The sequence below is a fragment of the Bidens hawaiensis genome, unplaced genomic scaffold (genome assembly GCF_021521415.1).
Source record: "Bidens hawaiensis isolate Kalapana, Puna unplaced genomic scaffold, B.hawaiensis_p1.1 tig00050481_1, whole genome shotgun sequence".
Taxonomy (NCBI): Eukaryota; Viridiplantae; Streptophyta; class Magnoliopsida; order Asterales; family Asteraceae; genus Bidens; species Bidens hawaiensis.
The window spans coordinates 52,204-65,671 of NW_027499028.1; the positions used below are offsets into that span (position 1 = coordinate 52,204).

Sequence of the window (13,468 nt, forward strand, 5' to 3'; positions counted from 1 at the left end):
TCTTTTCTTCCTTTCCCTTGTGATGGCTCCCCTCTCTTTTCTTAGCAGTTTTGTCGTCCAAAACTCAAGCAATCACAACTTCTTTTTTCCTTCGAGCTACAACGCTCTATTTTTTTTTTTTGAAAAGGCGGTATTTTATATAAATAAATAAAAACAGTCCTAGCAAGTAGCTAGAACAAAAAAACATAAAACATTACAAATACAATAGAGTGTTCTTAAGCCACTCGATCCTAGAAATATTACATTTACGATTTCTGCTACTATACCATAAGAACGAGAAATTTAAAATTTCATCAAATATCGTTTCTTTGTTATGCCGATTCTTCTCAAATACCAAGTCATTTCTGAATCTCTAAATAATCCACCAAGTGACAAATATAATCATCCCGATCATATCTTTCTTATGAGTTTGGACTCTTAAAGTGTCCTACCAAGACATCAGCTCAATCGGAGCCAAAGAGGAAGACAACGGTAGGCCAAGCCAAGAAGCAACAAGACCCCAAATCCGATTAGCCACCGAGCACATACCGAAAACATGGTCAATAGACTCCTCATGATCATTACAGATAGGACATAAAGAACTCGGAATGTCTATACCCTTACTCACCAGATTGACTCTCATAGGAAGTCTCTTAAGTAACACCCTCCAAGCACAAATATTAACTTTTCTAGGAAGAAATTTGAACCATATTGTCTTTCGAGCCCACGAAGGAAGAATAAAGTCATCAATAACCTTCCTTACACCCTTAACCGTGAAGTCTGTCATATCCCCAAAACTCCAAATCCATCTATCTTGAGAATCCGTTAAACTTACATGTCCTAACTCCACCATCAAATTATCAAATTGTTCACTTTCTCTCCCCCCCTCTAATCTCTCTTCTCCAATTCCAAGAACCACCGTCTGCCCTTTGATTAACAAAACATTGATTGTCCATTTCCAACGCATAAAGGCGAGGATATTTGACCGCCAACGTACTACTTGTCCCCCAACAGTTTAACCAAAATCTAGTTTCTTGACCATTTCCTATCTTTTTTTGAACAGCCGAAAGATGAATTACTTCTAAATCGTGTAGTTTATTAAATGAGTTACACATAGACGACCACACACCCGACCCTAACCCACTATTTTCATGATAGTTAGGATTCATTTCAACTCCATATATGGCTTTGATCAACTTAACCCACACACAATTGCTATCTGAAACAAACCTCCAACGCCACTTTTGTAAAAGAGCCTTGTTAAATGCCTCCAAGGAACCAATCTCGATACCTCCTTTCTCTTTAGATGCCAACACTTGTTTCCAAGACACCCAATGAATTTTTCTTTCGTCATTTTTAAAACCCCAAAAGAACCGAGACCGAATTCTTTCCAAAACCTTCAAAACACTTGGAGGCACAACGAATAGGGAAAAGAAATAAATTCCCAAGGCTCCAAGGACCGAAGTGTTTAAAAGAGCTCTAGCTCCAATAGATAATAAATTCGACTTCCAAACGGAAAGACGAGTTTTGAATTTATCTATGATAACCTTCCAATCTTCAACCCTTTTCATACTCGAACCAACCGGTAAACCCAAATAGGTGAAGGGAATTTTAGCCGGAAGACAACCTGTCGAAGAAGCACGTAAAACCACCTCCTCATATTAGTTTTCTTCTTTTTGGTTCACACGAAACCTTCTTGGCGTCACACATATCGTCTTTTTCTGATCACTCACACATATACGATCAGATTAACGTTGTTTATTCATTTTTCAACGAATCACACACATTGACGTTGATTCTTCCTCTCTCAACAAATCACATAGATTAACGTTGTTTCTTCCTTTCTCAATGAATCACACAAATTGACGTTTATTCTTCTCAATCATTCACATAGATACCGTCTTCTGTTTGGTTGTCTAACTCTTTTGCTTGCTTGATTGCTCTTCTTCACCACTACACTTTTTTTTCCTAATCTTCATGCATTAATTAGTGGCGTTTGTTTGCTTCACCGTCTTCGGTTTGGTTGCCTAACCTTCCTTTTAAAGAAAACTAAGAAAATTAAACTAATAAAGGCCTTTGATTTTGTTAATCTATGGTACAGGTTAATTCTTTAATGGCAGTTTTGTAAAAAGCTTGAAAATAGTTATTAGTTAAATAAATTAGTTCACGGGGCATTGCCATTTTCTCAAAAAATCAAACAACAAAAATTTTAACTATATTGATCATCTTTTCTTGAAGAAATCAAAAGGAAATACTTAGGATAAAGAATATTTTAATTGGTTACAATTTTTCCAATCGGTCAACATGGTAAATAACTTGTTTACACAAATGCAGATGTTTTCAACGTGAAGCTAGCCCACTTGATAAGAGGTTTCAAGCTGGTTTAAAGTGCGCAACGAGAGTAATGTATATTATTAGTGTAAAATAGCAGGATAACATTTGTCGTAAAAAAAGATATATGTAAATATATGCTACGTACATACCCTATGAGGATGATATTTTATGTCGAGACTGGTCCATGCATAATTTACAATCTTGTATCGTGCATTTTGCAGATTTGTTTTACCATCTGATAATATAATTAGGCTGCTATTAATTAGTTTCTTTAGATGAAGTATTTACCATTAAAATCATAGCTATATAGGAAGCATGCTTGTGCTGAAGTTGTCTTATTGAGACCTCCACACTCATAATTGTTGAAAATTGTATGCCTATCTTAAATTTGCATATTTATAAATTTATCCTTCTTTCTTAGCACCATTCTAGACTTTTATATATCTGTTTGCCCTCTAAATTCAAAATGTGAGTTTGGCAATGCTGACCTAGGAGCATTAACAGCTATAGATAGAGTTGCTCAATCGGTTGTTGATCGCTCATACCTAGCCTCGATAGAGTTGCTCAACCTGATAACTCTTATGATCCTGTGGTGGTTGTGGTTAAACTTTAAATTCACATAGTTTCATGAAACTTTTCCATTTTAACTTTCTCAGTGTTAATATGTAGGTTAGAAATTTTGTTCATTGTTGTCTTTATGTTGTCACATGCATTAGGTGTTCTATTTACCTTAGAACACAAATAATGATGATTCGCTAATCAAAAAATTTTGTATTCTATAAATCCAAGATTGGTTTTTTTGACATCTTTTGTAATTGATTTTGTATACAAAGTACAAACTTTCTATTTGACTCGATCATTGTTCATGTGTGATGTTTAATAATGTACTTTTGGTTATTTTTTATGTTGAAGTGTATTTTAATGGAATTACAAGGTAATTTATTTAACCCGGTTGAACCGCGTGCATCCCAATTCAACCGGTTGTATCATTTTGAACCAAACTCAGTGTGTAAAATATCGGTTTTTAAAACATTGCAAGAGAATGAAAATATGTCTTAAAATCCCTCAAAAAATATCTTGCGTTCACTCTTTTATTAACAAATACAAAGCCAGGTTATAAAAGAATCTGGGCCTGAGACCCACAAAGTTTTCTTTGGTCCAACAGCTACAAGCCCATCAGCATACAAGCCGATTGCCATTTTGTCCATTTATTGTTTATAGCTCATATGCACAAATGAACAACTAAATTAGCAACAAACGAAATAAAGAAATATTTAACTGAGTTACAAAATAAATAAGTTAACCAATTATTAGAGAAAATTATATAACATTTATTTGATATGGAATTGAAGCATACATATATTTCAACATGATGAGACATGATGAAAAACAACATAGATACAATATAGCCGCAAACAATCGAACATGCTAAGAAGTTTCATATTTTTGTAGATTCGATCACAGCAATTATATATGTTATGTTGCAAGTAATGTAACCAAACTATGGATAAACTTCGATGAGAGATCTTAACCCCAAAATTGGGGTTATCTTGTAACCGGTAAAGCCTGCATCAAGGAAGAGTTTTGCCCATTCTTCTTCGTTCCTCTCTCTTCCGGTCACCAAAGTCATCATAAGCATGTCAAAGAAAAGTTGAGTCTCAAGCAAATCATTCTCTCCTTCATGAACCTTCACGATCATGTCTATGATGATTAACTTTCCTCCATTTTCCTTGCTTGGAATTGCTTCTCTGCATTGCTTCAGAATCTTCATGCATTCTTCGTCACTCCAATCATGTAAAATCCACTATTTTTTCATAGAATGAAAGATAAATCAACTTAATTTCACAATAAATAATCATCAAAACTTTTTGTTAAAAAAAGATTGAAATAAACTTTCGAAAATAAACTAATATATGATTACATTAAAAACAGGAAATATTGAGAATACCTTAAGCAAAACTGCCTGAGCCTTTGGAATGGCTTCAAACATGTCTCCACCAACATAACTCAAGTTTTTACTACCAACCAAACCATGAATTACATGCGGAAGATCAAAACAAATGCACATAATATTGGGAAAGGCTTTGGCAATAGCTTGGGCAACGGTCCCGGTACCACCCCCAACATCAACAATGGAATCCAACCCATCAAAAACAGCCCCACAATGTTCAAGAACCACACTTGTAACAAGCCTTGCATCACTCGCCATGCCTTCATTGAAGAACTGATTAAGATTCGGCTCTTGGCCCGCAAGTTCCCATAACATCTTCCCATGGGTTGTGTGAATGGGGGTGACATCGTCGTTCTGGAACCATTTGTCCAATTGTTGCCATGGATCCACCATCATTGGATCCAACATGGCTAGCAAAAAGGGTCTAACACTTAATGGCTCTTCTTTTAAAAGCAATCGAGAAGCAGAAGTGAGCAAATAGCCTTCTCCTCGCACCTCACTATTGCCTCCGTGAGTGGTGGGTACACTTTGTTTCACAAAGAAACCAGAGTGAACAAGGATGCGCATAAGTCGATAGACAAAAGGAGTTCTCTCCTTGTTTATACCAAGGGCTTCCACTAACTCGGAAAGCAACATTGGTGAACCATGGTGATTGATGATATCAGGTATTTGTAGCTGAATTGCGCATTTAAGTGACAAGGATTTTATAAAGCTAAATAGATGGTTCCATATGTGAGCTTGAGAATGAAGTAACTCATCTTTACATATCTCACCATTTTGTGTTGCCATATCTTTGTATCTAAGAGATTATGTGATATGTTAGGAACATACAACCTTGTTAATATATAGGAAAACATGTGAAGAGAGATGATTTTTATATTCACTTATTTTTATTTTAAGCTTGCCATATTTCACGTGGTCTTATGAACCTCCATATCAATTCAGGATCAGAGAATCACGTACGTTCAACCCGCAATTTATATTTAATTGGTTTTCATAGTGGTGATAGTACCGAAAGATCATATATTTTTAAAAGATAACTTAAAATAATTAACAAAATCGGTAACAAAACTAGAAAATATATTTTAAAGTAGTTAAAAATAATTTAATATTTCATTAAAATGGTATTAGGTGTGCTTTGATATGCATGGTGTTTCTTTAGTTGTAGACAAATAATTAAGTGTAGATTTGTCTATGAGTTTATTGTTGAAAAAAAAAAGTAATCTTGATATAATGGAACAACCTATTCTAAACTTTATCCACCGAGAAAATACACACGTTTTATGTAAGGGTATCGTTAAACGTACGGTTATTCTAAGATTTTTATTTGTTATATTCCCTTCTTAAACTTATCAAATACAATTTTTTTTACCTTTTTTACTTAATTTTTATTATTTTCTTTTTCTCTATCAATATGAATTAGTAGTATAAATATATCATTATTATTACTAATATTATCAACAACATTATTATTCGTGCCTGAGGCCAAATGATATAACACTTAGAATATATTTTTTTGTTTGCCAATCTTAACGCGACCAGGCAAGGTGGTGGTTGCCAAGTTGTAGCTGCTGCTAGAGTGGCGACAACTTGTAACCAATGTTGTTGAAACCGGACCGGACCGGCCGGTCAAACCGGTTTGACCGGGATTCGGTCCACCGACCAGTCCGGTTCACATAGTTCGCTCGTCTGACAGGGAACCGGCCGGTCCGAACCGGTTTGGCCGGTTGAACCGGAAAACCGGACCGATTGAACCGGTTTCTAAGAAAAAAATATTTTTTTTTTTTGAAAATATTATTTTTTAAGCTTGATCCGTCATTTTTTGACCAAATTTGTTCGGCCGGTTCGACCGGTTGAACCGGTGAACCGGTAGGCCAACAGGTTCGGTGTCCGGTCTGGTTATGAAAACATTGCTTGTAACTGTGTTACGTGTCTCACCATTGTCAACGTCTTTGATTTTTGCCTCTGATTCATAACATGTTGTTCTGTCCTCTATTGGGATCCTATTTTGCGGTGTGATTTGTTCGATTATGGATTGTGCCAATGAAGAGTTGTAAAAATCAACAGATACTAATAGTATGAACAGAATGATCCTTTTATATTAAGAGTATCTTAATTACAAGATGATGCAGCGTACTAACAGAGAATGAAGGCTAATCACGTTGATTATGTAAATACCCGTGATGATTCTACCCCAAACCCCCAAATTCGACCTAAAAGGCTAGAATTCGAAAGGCAAATTGTTTTTTATTATAATCTAATCAATGATCAGTCACATGTAAACTGGACATATTAATAAAACATTCAAAATGGGCTTGGGCCAACAAAAACAACCATAGGCCCAACAACAGCCCAAAAGAATACCCAAAAACTAGACAAAAAACATAAAAGTGGCTCAAAAGTGTGTGTAGAAGGCTTATTTGGAAAAATAAACGAGTAGCCCACGTTCTAACGGTCGTTTTGACTAGTAGCACGCTTGAAACGGAGGCTCGTAGCCCAAGTTATGCTCATTTTCGTGCAGCACCCCTGGAAGCGCGATCTTGAGCCTCCAGAAACATCACGGCCCAATCTTCTACACTTGGGCCCGCATCACAAGACGAACTCACACCTATCATGTACAAAACACTCTCACTTTTTCCGTACCCCATTCCTCATGGGTCATTGGGTATATACTTATAGCATGTTATGCATATTTGGTGGGATCGTACAATATCATGTTATGCATGGTTGAGTAGAATATAGAGAGGATCACATGAGAATATAGCATAACGTACAATGGGTTCTATCGGCTTGTGCAAACTGCTCATTGTAGTGGTAATGTGTTCATGAATCATGGACCAGTAATAAGTACTCCAATCAATTATTATTTGAACTTAAAGCCAAGGTAATTTACCTGGTTAACAAATTAATTATTTTTTGGAATTAATTATTCTGGAATCTTATATACTATAATACAATAAAAAGGTAAATAAAATAAGAAAATAAAAAAATAGGTGAAAAGACAAAAGTACCCATGACTTAACAATAGAAAATGGATGAAGTTAGTGATTTGGACGAAACTGACAAAAATTTTGAAACCTCAATTGTCCGGAATTAAAAAAAAAAGATTTTTGGATTAAACTCGCAAAAAGGACTAAACCTTAAGAACGAAAATGGTACTTTACTCTTATTCTTTAGAAGAAAATGATAATGCAAATAGGATTATCTTACGTATGGTTCGGTCGATGCTTGACACTTTGGGTTTTTCTAATACCCAGTTTTGGGTATGGAATCGGGTTCAAGTATGAACGTGCACTGAAAAATCATGTATTCACATTACCCGGATCGGGTTCGGGTCCGACTGTTGTCCTTAAATACCATACACTGTGCACCGGGTTCGGGTCGGGTATTGAATTGGATATTTGAATATCCAATTTCAGGTTATTGAAAAAACCTTGTTTTCGGGTTTTTTAAGGGCCTCCACTTTTTTGAGGTATTTTTTTGGGATTTTTTAGGTATTTTTTTGGATAATTTCAAGATCGGGTATTTGAAGAACCCAGTTTCGGGTATTGTAAAAACCAAGTTCTGGTATGGAATCGGTTCCGGTTTTTGGGTATTACCGGGTACAAATCGGGTTTGGTTTCAGGTACGGGTGTTGGTACTGAAAGGCATATCTTATCCGTACCCTACGAGTAGAATCGTGTACGGGGTCGGGTAATAAAAACACGAGTAAAAAAAGCTAGTTTCCGATTTTTTCGGGGTTTTTTATGCAACGTTACTCCCAAAGGCCATTAATAAGACTTATATTTAGATTATATTTGTTCCTGATGTAGCGTCGTGTCCATAACCCATTGATCAGACGGGTTTAGTAACATGGTGTAAAGGGCATGATCGATGTTGGATGTTGGTTGGGGTGTCGCCGATGTGTTGGATTTAATGGTCGGTTCGGGTCAAGTCAACGCGACCGACCCGAATGTGACCCGGTATGAGTTACACCGGGGGTAAGGAAAACATAAACCCATTTAAATGTTAATTGGGCCCGACACAATCAATTAGGTGGACTGGATATTGGTTAAAGGCTTTGTTTGGTTAATTGGGCTCAAGCCCAGTTGGTTTAACTTGATTAAACCCTAACTGTGTTCCTATATATAGTATAAGATCTTATTATTAATAGAGACTGACAACAATAAACAAACCCTAGCCTCCATCTATATATTCCGGTGCAACTATTCCGGCAGTCGGTTTTCCGGCGACCTATTCCGGCCACCGAAATATCGTCCACTCATCACCACAACCGACCACTTGTCACCATAACCACCACCGATAAGCCGTTAGTGTTATTATTTGAGTCACCTGCAAGTTCAAGTCGTTTTTCCGGCGACCTAAGGTGATTCCGGTGAAAACGTTTTTCCGGCAAACTCCATTTCCGACCATTTGTGTTTAGTTTGGTAACTGCTGTTTCTTGGCGAGTTCTGTTACTGTCTGTTCACCGTTTCTCCACCAAAGGACCACCGCCGCAACCACTACACCGCCGGACCACCATCCCGCAGCCGTCGTTGCTTCGCCGGACCGCTGCTATCGTTCCGCCGGACCACCGCCGCTGCCAAATCTGTTTGATTGTGTCAAGTCTAGCACTTTCGTTAGCCTTCGGTGTCTTCCCGGTTTTGATAACCGAGGTATATCGATAATCTAAACTATGGTTGTTTGTTATTCGTTTTATCGTACTCGTTTAACGTTGTAATCGGATCCGGATTTTGGGTTTCGGTTTTTGGTTCGTGTTAATCGTTTATATTCCGCTGCGTTTTTATAACTCGTTTATATGTTTGTATATTAATATTGATTAATATCTATCGAAACGAATTATTAACTAAAACGGGTTGACCGTTTTCGTTCCGAACCATCGTTATTGGGTGGAAGCCAGATTCTCATGTTCCTATTTCATTAATGTTATTGGGTCATTAATAATGGGACTACAACGTCGAAAATACTAATTAAATTTACTTTTGCTTAATTAATTAGATGTCGTCAAACGAAAACTCACCCTACGCCCTTAAGACTATCCTTGAGAAGGATAAACTGAATGGTACCAACTTCATCGAATGGCACCGCAACTTAAGACTTGTTCTGACCATGGCAAAGCACCTGTATGTTCTCGATGGACCTGTTCCAACCGAGCCTGAAAACAACAAAGCCGCTGCACGAAAAGTTCTTGACAACATAAGGATGACTCGGCTGAGGTCTCCAGTATTATGCTAGCCACCATGACTTCTGAGCTTGCTAAAGGCTTGGAAGACTTTGGTGCCTATGAGATGCTTGAGCAACTCAAGGGCATGTTCCAGAAACAAGCCCGTCAAGCACGATTCGACACCATGAAACAACTCATTAGTTGCAAGATGGCAGAGGGGTCTCCCGTCAGTGTGCATGTTCTTAAGATGAAGGGGCACATCGGTCAGCTCAAGAAACTTGATTATCCCCTGCCCGATGAGATGGCAGCTTATTTCATCCTCAACTCTCTCCTCAACTCATACGACCGGTTCGTAATGAATAATGGTTGGGTGAAGACAGTGCCGGAGCTTCATAACATGCTCAAGACGGCTGAGATGAACATTCCTTCAAGGACCAATCAAGTTCTTATGATCCGATCTGCTGGTGTCAAGAAGCCTAATCCCAAGAACCGGGGTTATAAGGGTAAAGGCAAGAAGAATGTTACCATTGCTGCCCCTCGTGCCACCAATGCTAAAAAAAAAGGGGTTCCAAAGATACCACCGCCGCCCCCTGAGGAGCGCCAGTGCCACCGATGCAACCAAATGGGACACTGGATGCGAAACTGTCCCGAGTACCTTGCTGAGATCAAAATGAAGACAGCCAATGGTGAAGGCTCTTCTCGAGGTATTTCCATATACGTTATTAAACTTTTCACTGTCTCTAGAAACACATGGGTATTTGATATCGGATGTGGTTTCCACATCATTAATGTCTTGCAGGAAGTTGATGAAACTGAATAAAGGCAGCATGGAACTCATCGTTGGAGATGAGAAGAGAGTACCAGTTCTGGCAACTGGAGTATTTCATTTTACTTGTCTATCTGACCTAGTTTTTCATTTGAATAATTGTTTGAATGCTACTGGTTTGACCAGAAACATCATTTCAGTTTCGCTGTTGTTTGAACAAGGTTTTAAGTACGTTTTTAATGGCATGGCTATTTCTGCTTACTTAAATGATATTTTTTATTTTGAGGCTAAACCTCGAAATGATATATATGAGATTGATGTTCAAACTAATAATAACGTATATATAATCTTTCAAAACGTATCCGATCTGGCATCAATGATACATTTTTATAGCATTGCTGACTTGGCCACATAAGCAAGACAAGAGTTAAAGGACTCCAATCCCAAGGGATTCTTGAATCCACAGGACTAGACTCTTTTGACGATTGTGAATCTTGCTTAGCTGGCAAACTCGCCAAGGACTCCTTCACTCATAAAAGTGAACGAGCAAGAGATCTGTTAGGACTCATACATACTGATGTTTGTTGACCTTTCAGAACCATAATTAGAAACCATGAAAGATACTTCGATCGGATCGAGGTGGAAAGTATCTCAGCTCAGAGTTCATCAGTCATCTAAAAGAGTGTGAAATTGTTTCACAGCTCACTCCACCTGGCACACCCTAACATAATGGCGTGAGCGAAAGGAGGAATCGAACTTTGCTACACATGGTTCGAACGATGATATGTAGAACTAACTTGCCTCACTCCTTTTGGAGTTTCGCCCTTATAACCACCTCCCGCATTCGTCAAATACTACTACCAAAGCGGTTATTACTTTTTCCATTCTGATACAAATATGATTTCTATCAAAAGGAAAGGCCACTTCCTCGAGAAAGAATTTCTCGATCGAGGAACTGGAAATAACATTGTCAATCTTGAAGAAATTCAAGAACCACAATCAACCCCTGAGGAAGTTGGAGCGTCTGATCAACAAGCTGTTGTTGCTAATACATCAGACATGAACACGAGCGTTCGCAGAAGTACTAGGACTCTCGCACCCAATCCTAGATACCTATGGCATCTGGATGGTCCGGAAGTCTTATTAGTAGCCGAGTCTGGCGACGAAACTACTAACTACATATCTGCAATCTTGGATCCAGAATTTGAGAAACGGCGAGATGCCATGAACGCTGAGATGCAATCTATTCATGACAATCAAGTCTAGAACTTGATTGAGCTAACCCCCGAAGGTCGGGCAATAGGGAGCAAGTGTATTTTAAGCAAGCATCTCGAAGCTGGAATCTTCACTTGATGAGAAAATCAAAGAGTTTGGTTTTATTAACAATGAAGATGAGCCTTGTGTTTACAAAAAGGCTAGTGGGAGCACTATATCATTCCTCATCTTGTATGTGTATGATATACTGATAATTAGAAACAACATTCCTATGCTTAAGGGAGTTAAGCATTGGTTGGAATCTTGTTTTGCAATGAAAGATCTTGGAGAAGCCGCATATATTCTGGGAATAGAAGATCTACCGAGATAGATCTAAGTGACTTCTAGGGCTAAGTCAAAGTACATATATAAGCAAAGTCATGACACGCTTCTCAATGGACAACTCCAAGATAGGAGCTGTTCCGTTGCTAAAGGAATCGTTTTAGCTAATCGCAATCTCCGGCAACGGACATTGAGACAAAGCACATGCAAGCAATTTCATATACTTCAGCGATTGGCTCTGTCATGTACGCTATATTATGAACTAGACCTGACGTCTCGTAAGCGTGTTTGGAGGAATGGAAGAGGAGCTCACTGTAAGATGTTACACTGACGCTAACTTCCAAAATGACCGAGATGCTTCTCGCACATAATCTGCTTGGATGAAGAAATTCATAGCCAACCTCGATCTGGTTCCAAGTTTAGGAAAAGGATCGACGTAATATGTGATAACACAGGTGCTATTGCTCAAGCCAAAGAGCCCAATTATCATCACATGGCCAAGCACATTTTTGGTTCCACTATGTACAAGTAATACTGGAACGAGGTGACATCATAATAAGCAAAGTAGACACAGATCAAAATCTAGCTGACCCGTTCACTAAGCCGATGACTCAGGACAAGCATGATCAGCATAGAGATGCTATCGGGCTTAGACTTGCTAGTGATTTATTTTGATTTAGTATTTGGATGTATGGACGTTTAATCAGTTGTACTTCTCTGTTCACTTTTGATTTAATGGTTAAATGCAAACGTTGAATAATACAACTGTGTTCATTTTAATTCGTTTAATCCGTGAATATTGTATTCTAAATTATCCGTAGTCGGTCAGACTCGTGGGAGCGATTCTGAATTAAGACTATTCTGAATTTGGACTCAAGCAGTTGACTTCCAAACTCACAGACCTCATTATGAATGACGTTGGATGTAACTCGCATCAAATCATCTTCATGGATCTTGATCATAAGATGTTCTGATAATAGTATGCTCATTTAGTATCCTAAGACCTGAGATACATATTAGAACTTTCGTTTACCAAGGAATATTCTTTGATCATGTTAACCGCTGTTGCGTAACTGCCAGCCATAAAGGCATTGATTGGGAATGTTCTAAAGTTCAGTGGGAGTTGTATGTAGTCAAGATGAGATTCGGTACTCTTACATTAAAATGTAACATATAGACATATTGGCGCCCTCGTTGATTCAAACTGGTAAAGTGTGAGGCCTCACTCAAACTTACTATGTGTTTGATTGGACCACTTTGACTCTATATCGAGAACTACAATAATTGAACACTATATGAGATTGATTTGATCCATGTCTCATTGTTCAATTGATGTCTTATACAGAAAGGATAGATGACAACGATTACTATAAATTCATTATCTTGCAATAAGGTATTCCAAGATACTTTGGTTATGGATTTAAAAATTGTCATATTTGGTTGGGGACAGCTATATGTAGTTAGAACGCCTCTGGCTGTTAGCGTTGTGATACTTGACCCAAATCCGTCCAAGTGGGAGACTGTTGAATTTAATGGTCGGTTCGGGTCAAGTCAACGTGACCGACCCGAATGTGACCCGGTATGAGTTACACCAGGGGTAACAAAAACATAAACCCATTTAAATGTTAATTGGGCCCGACACAATCAATTAGGTGGACTGGATATTGGTTAAAGGCTTTGTTTGGTTAATTGGGCTCAAGCCCAATTGGTTTAACTTGATTAAACCCTAACTGTGTTC

At 38.0% G+C, this 13,468-nt stretch overlaps 2 protein-coding genes across 2 annotated transcripts; both read right to left on the reverse strand.

Annotated features, from left to right (window-relative positions):
- Positions 1-427: 427 nt before the first annotated feature.
- LOC143598518 (uncharacterized) lies at positions 428-946 on the reverse strand. Its single transcript, XM_077076719.1, has one exon. It carries the CDS (start codon positions 944-946, stop codon positions 428-430), a length of 519 nt encoding a protein of 172 aa, XP_076932834.1.
- Positions 947-3,716: 2,770 nt separating this feature from the next.
- Positions 3,717-5,091, reverse strand: LOC143598519 (trans-resveratrol di-O-methyltransferase-like). The gene is made up of 2 exons (XM_077076720.1): positions 4,262-5,091; positions 3,717-4,117 (listed from the first exon to the last, which is right to left on the reverse strand). The coding sequence occupies exons 1-2, from the start codon at positions 5,051-5,053 to the stop codon at positions 3,815-3,817; spliced, it is 1,095 nt and encodes a 364-aa protein (XP_076932835.1). The 5' UTR covers positions 5,054-5,091; the 3' UTR covers positions 3,717-3,814.
- Between the last annotated feature and the right edge of the window lie 8,377 nt (positions 5,092-13,468).